The 6,000-nt window shown below is 39.7% G+C and overlaps 1 protein-coding gene across 1 annotated transcript; it reads right to left on the bottom strand.

Moving 5' to 3' along the window:
• Window positions 1–2,830, bottom strand: LOC306920043 (uncharacterized protein). Its single transcript, XM_079496648.1, has 4 exons — window positions 2,761–2,830; window positions 1,615–1,660; window positions 1,135–1,290; window positions 1–1,012 (listed from the first exon to the last, which is right to left on the bottom strand). Exons 1-4 carry the CDS (start codon window positions 2,765–2,767, stop codon window positions 817–819), a joined length of 405 nt encoding a protein of 134 aa, XP_079352774.1. The 5' UTR covers window positions 2,768–2,830; the 3' UTR covers window positions 1–816.
• Window positions 2,831–6,000: the final 3,170 nt, after the last annotated feature.

The raw sequence follows: 6,000 nt of genomic DNA, 5'->3' as shown, positions 1-6,000 counted from the left end.
TTGTTTTGCAAACAGCTTTATTTGACAAACAGAGACTGGCAGTATTTATGTTACATGTATTTGAATAAGTACCCAATTTAAATGTATTTTGCATAATTTGTAGCCATTATTGACCAGGCTGAATTGTTTGGCACTATAGTAACCTAGTTCATTTAGTTACATTGGAATTTCCAATAACTTTATCAAAAAAATAATAAAATAGTCTATTTACATGTTAAAATTGTATTCCAAGAAAATTAAACGCAAAATTAGGCTACACAAAAATAACCGTGATTTAGCAAAGCAAGAATGGTATAATTATTCACAATATTTATCATAAATTCATTCATTGAATAGTTGAAGTCACAGGCGAACAAACAACATTTGATAATGTTAAAAACATGATGTAGCGGCCCATTTGTAATGATATCGACTGGCCTGAGGTCTAGTGGAGGAAGATTGAATTTTCAAAGCAGTCACACAGAACATCATATGAAATACCAATACCAAATGCAACTTCCATTTCAAAACCACAATGCACTTATAAAACGTTCAAACATACTGCAATACAAAAATGTACAGTATATTAATGGAGGCTTGTTTATACAGAGGGCTTAAACTAGCCTCCAATGTGATGTATGTGCTCAACACACAGTCAAACCCTTTGATTGAAAGCTACGTTTCTCACAGTAAAGCCTTAAAAGAGAAACAGACAAATACAGACACTAATTCATTTTCTTCTGTAAGGCTATGTTCTGTAGTAGCAGCCTTTACTTCCTCACATCAATGTGTCCAATGGACCAAAGAAGGTTTGTTTTTCTGGATTTAGGATTTTAGTCATCGTACTCCACCCTGGATGGCTTGGAAGGCACCTTGGGGGGGTCTACGGTCGTCCTCGTCCTCGTCATATGGCTTGGAGGTGTTCCTCACACTGGACTCATCGTCACTCCGAACACTCTCAAGCCTGTCTACATTGGGTCTCTCTCCATTCTCAGGCTGCTCTTTGTCACGATACTCGCCTTCTTCACGAACCCTGGAGACGGAACACAGACCAGTCAGGCATGTGGTAGTTGTGTGTGTGTATCAGAAACTGAATCCAAATGAAAGCATGCACATCTCTAAAAACGTTCAGGTGCTGAACAAAAATATACGTACAGGAGTCTACGGTCGTCCTCGTCCTCGTCATATGGCTTGGAGGTGTTCCTCACACTGGACTCATCGTCACTCCGAACACTCTCAAGCCTGTCTACATTGGGTCTCTCTCCATTCTCAGGCTGCTCTTTGTCACGATACTCGCCTTCTTCACGAACCCTGGAGACGGAACACAGACCAGTCAGGCATGTGGTAGTTGTGTGTGTGTATCAGAAACTGAATCCAAATGAAAGCATGCACATCTCTAAAAACGTTCAGGTGCTGAACAAAAATATACGTACAGGAGAAAGAGAAGTAGTCCGCACACTGTTTCGTAGCTCCCACAAGCTACGAAACACTGTTTCGTTGCTCCCACAAGCTACGAAACTTCTCTTCTATTTGTGTATCAGCCCTGCCTGTATGCTGCCTGCCAAAAGCCTCATATCTAATTCTCTAAAATCTGAACAACATAAATTGTGTGCATGTTTTGTTAGCATGCCATACCCCATGGCATAGTCCTCTTTCTCCTTCTTGCAGCAACAGCAGCATTCTGTAGGCAGAATGTGGTTTCTTGGTTTGAATTAAAAGCCAATGGGATACAGTCAGCTTCCCAATTCTAAATTCAATTTCCATCATGACAAAGAAGATGAAAGTGGTTTACCTGGACAATTATATCAATAAGTAATACAGTAATATCAATCAAGCCAAACAAAACCACCCCTTTTCCATCGGTTTGGAACCGGTTCAGTTCAGAACCAGTTTTTAGTTCATGAGCCATACCTCCAAAATTGGAACGTTAATTATGAATTGAGTGGGCAAAACCATACCTATATTAAATTGTCAATATAAGTAAATTAATATATGATAACCCTGGGTTATCATATGCACCAAGACTGCATTTTAGTTTTTATTAAAATAGCCTTGAAGGCTGGATAGCCAAAACGTCTGTCATTCGATGTTATAAAGAATAAAAACTAAAATGCAGTCTTGGTGTGTGCGACCCATCACCTTTCTTACAATGTTGATTTGAACGGGTAACGCACCAAAAGTCAGAGCTCGGTGGTCACAAGAAAAAATATATGATAGCCCTTCCACAGTAGTAGCTTTTTCATATTTTCTATTTTTTGCATATTTTCCTAGTTAATGCCTAATTTGCATAATTATATGTACAATTTCAGAAAATGTGTAATACAATAAATCATTGTCTCCGTGTAAGTAATCAACTGGGGAAGTTTCATAGTGATAACTATTAATTAAATGTTTACCTATTCACCTATCACGTATAGGCCTATATACTACTGTAAGTGAAGATTAGTAATAGCACGGATTTAAACAGCCTATAGACTGTATTCATGTTCGCAATCACCTCATTATAGGCAATGGCTGTGAACTATTGCTGAGGTGCCAGTGTCACTTGCTTGCTAACATTTACCAAATATCTTCTGTTCTAAAATAAAAGCACCAACAATTTAAACGAATGCAACTTCATTGTTATTTGTAGCAATTATTGAAGTGTTATGGTGCCCGCTGAAGGTGCCCGAGCAGCCATAGGTGTGGCACACACATTTTGTAGGCCTATTTATATGAGACCACAACCAAGAACATGTTTAATTAAAAGATCATACGGGGGACCGCCGGAGCGGGACTTACGGCCCATAGTTGATATTGGGTCAACCAGACCAAAATCACCAAATCGATCGACCCAGCTAGCGTCTTCACTTCCAACTCCAAGTAGAGGTCCGTCTGCGCGACACGCCCGGTGCGCATTTGCATCGATACCTGCCTGGTGCGCTCACAGGTGCTGGGTGTGACCCAACGAATGACAACAACATCCGCCAATGACAGCGTCTGCTTCTTTATTTCTAGACAACATTCTTCAAACAGCCCTTGTCATGTTACAGCTTGCTCAGTCACCAGAATGAACATTTTACTACACCACTCCCATCTTTCACCCTGCACTTGTTTTGGAACATGTTAGGTAGTTTATATTGTTAGTTTGTTTATGTTATTATTTTTTTCATTGATTGATTGATTGAACACAGCACAGCACAGCACAGCGGATACGCCTGTATATAGGCGCCTATAGGCTACGGATGCTAAAAGAATAACCCCCAAAAGCATGGATTATTTCCATTGAGGTCCTGTGTATTCATGTTTCTGTCAAGTGTAACAATAAAACTAAATCTCATTATCAATAAACAAGGTTAGATATTAATAGGCTGCATCATAAGAACAAAACAAAATGTAGGCTATCCTGAACCAACATGCATTTGACATTTAAAACAATTAGCCTATTATTAATAAGGAGAATTTAAGTACACCTATACAGAACTAACAAGTCGTGAAGCCAAGGTAAACCCTACTACTGTATGTCTTTGGAAATAAGAGAAGCATCTGTCCAGTTAAACTGGTTTGACAAGGAATTTCCACACAACCCCCACCGCACGCGCGCCTCCTCACAAAACAGAGAACAGGTATCCACATGTCTGCGTGAGAATGAAAAAAAGGAAAAGAAAATCATTTTGAATTGGTGTTACTTTTGATTGATTGATTGAAATATTTATTAACAGTTTGCAGAATTACAGTACATTTCAAGCACAACTCAATACAAAGACTGTTAACTGTGAGTGGACGACCCAATAAACGCATTACACTTGTTTTACAAGAGGGTCCACCATGTTCAAATCATCAAAACATTTAGAGACGTATCAAATAGACACTTCAATATAGCCAAATAACAGAACAGGAATTCATCATAAAGGAGGTAAAAAAGGGAAAATAAACATATACAGTGAGGAAAAAAGGGGTACTCGAGGCTATCTTTAGCAGACTATAACACAGATGTATTTTCAACTTATTCTAACCTACATTTAGGCACATTCCTGTACAGGTTAAGATTTGATCACAAATAGGCCGGCCCTAACTGTCTTATTTTATTTTATTATCACATTGTCTTCTCTGAGTGACTCTTTTCCACTGTTATTGTGTAGTGCAGCGGTGGCCGAACGGATAGCGGCGCGGTCTAGATACCGGAAGGTTCCCAGTTCGAACCAGCCGTCCGACACGTTAAAATTACCACCGCTGAAATGCCCTTGAACAAGGCATCAACCACTACGATGAAATGTGTTCTATGAGCAGGGCCTGGCTGGAAACAAGTTCTTGAGCTTAGCCCAGATACCCTGGGTAAATATAGATTTCATTTCATTTCATTTCATTTCCCTCTAGTGGATGCTTCCGGGAACTGGTGATTGACTATAGTATTGGATAATGGATATGATATGACTACATGCTTGCTTGATTGAAGGAGCCTATTTATTAACAGATTGGAGAATTACAGTACATTTCAAGCACAACTCAATACAAAACTGTTAACTGTGGACGACACCATAAAGCATTGCACTTGTTTATAATAGGGTCCACCATGTTCAATTTATCATAACATTTGGAGACGTACAAATACACTTCTATATAGCCAAAAACAGGAAATCATCATAGAGGAGGTAAAAAGGGGGGAAAACATAGTGAGGGGAAAAGGGGATTCAGATTTTACGGGGGCCAGTTTTGAATTGCAGCCGTCCTTAGGTACCCTTTGAGAGCGGTTTTGAAGGAGTCAAGGGATCCGCATGTCTTAATGATATGGGCGTTCCACATTTTGGTGGCATAGGAGCGAAATTAATTTAGTCCCTTGTTTGTGCCGAATCTGGGTTGCACATGGTTTGTTGAAATCCCTCTGATGTTGTGGGTGTGGACTTCGTTGACATTAAGGAAGTATTTATAGACAGGTACATGGGTATCTTGGTGGTGACCCAGGGCCATACTTGAAGTCTTGTGGACCAGACCCATTGCAAAATGCTGTAATCTGTCAACCCTAAACCATTCCAGCCTGTCAAAGTGGGCAGGGGTGATGTGGGTTCGGGTAGTGAGGCCAAGTAGAGCCTGGCCAGTTTGCGATAGAGTTATAAAGCTACAGTATGCAACATGCATGTTTGATTTATTAGATAAGTTACAGATAACAGGAACAGTTGAATGTTGTTCTGGACTGCATGGTTCTTGGCTGTATGGAGAAAATCACCAAACAGTGATTTTGACTGGGCTCTGTTGGAGCCACTTGGCATACAACCGCTTCCCCTTAAATGTCATATTCTGAATCTGACTTGTTCTTCCTCAGTACTACTATAGTTCTTAGCTTGCAGCAATTTTATAATGCCTGATTCACAGTCTCCTCAGAACAGTTAATGTTGAGATGTAAAGTGCTGTTCATTTCTGAGTTTTCTGAGGTGACTATAAATCTGATTGAGAGAATATCAAGAGTCGCAGTTAACTATGGAATTGTGGTTATCAACTTTCCCCCCCTTTTATTTTTATTTTTTTAAATTTACGTTTTCACACACGCACGCACGCACGCACGCACGCACGCACGCACGCACACACACATATTTATTAAAACAAATTTGGGCAAGTTTCAGAACGTAAAATGTGAGCCAGACCTTAATTTCCGGCCCTGTTGAGATCTCTATCCTCTGGTTGGATTTCTATGGTCTCCAGTTGATCGTTATTGTTGTATGTCTCCAGCTAGACTTTGTTTATGAAGACATGCCTGGTAGAGATTATTTTTTGAAAGACATTTTTGAATGCAGTCTCTCTCATAGTGTCTCTGAGTTCTGCCAGTGACTGTACATTGTGACCCAGCAGGACCTCAGCGGTTTCCTGGAAGCATTTCAACCATAGTTCGTCCGTAGAGTCTTCTATTTTGATCTTCAGTAGAAGTCTGTATTTAAAGTCTGTAAAGGTTTTTTTTATGCATTTGTGTAACGAGAGGCTATAGATACACACTAGAGGGACCACAGACTTATTATTAAAATATACAATCTTTATTAGAAAATGCAAAAT

This window comes from Electrona antarctica (genome assembly GCF_951216825.1).
Source record: "Electrona antarctica genome assembly, chromosome: 3".
NCBI classification, from domain to species: Eukaryota; Metazoa; Chordata; class Actinopteri; order Myctophiformes; family Myctophidae; genus Electrona; species Electrona antarctica.
This window is presented reverse-complemented; position numbering and strand designations above follow the sequence as displayed.

Excerpts from the sequence above, each read along its gene's own strand:
- LOC306920043 (XM_079496648.1), bottom strand. Across the intron at positions 1,291-1,614 it reads AAAGAGGACTATGCCATGGG|GGTTCGTGAAGAAGGCGAGT; the intron begins GTATGGCATGCT and ends TTCCGTCTCCAG. Across the intron at positions 1,013-1,134 it reads GAGGACGACCGTAGACTCCT|GGTTCGTGAAGAAGGCGAGT; the intron begins GTACGTATATTT and ends TTCCGTCTCCAG.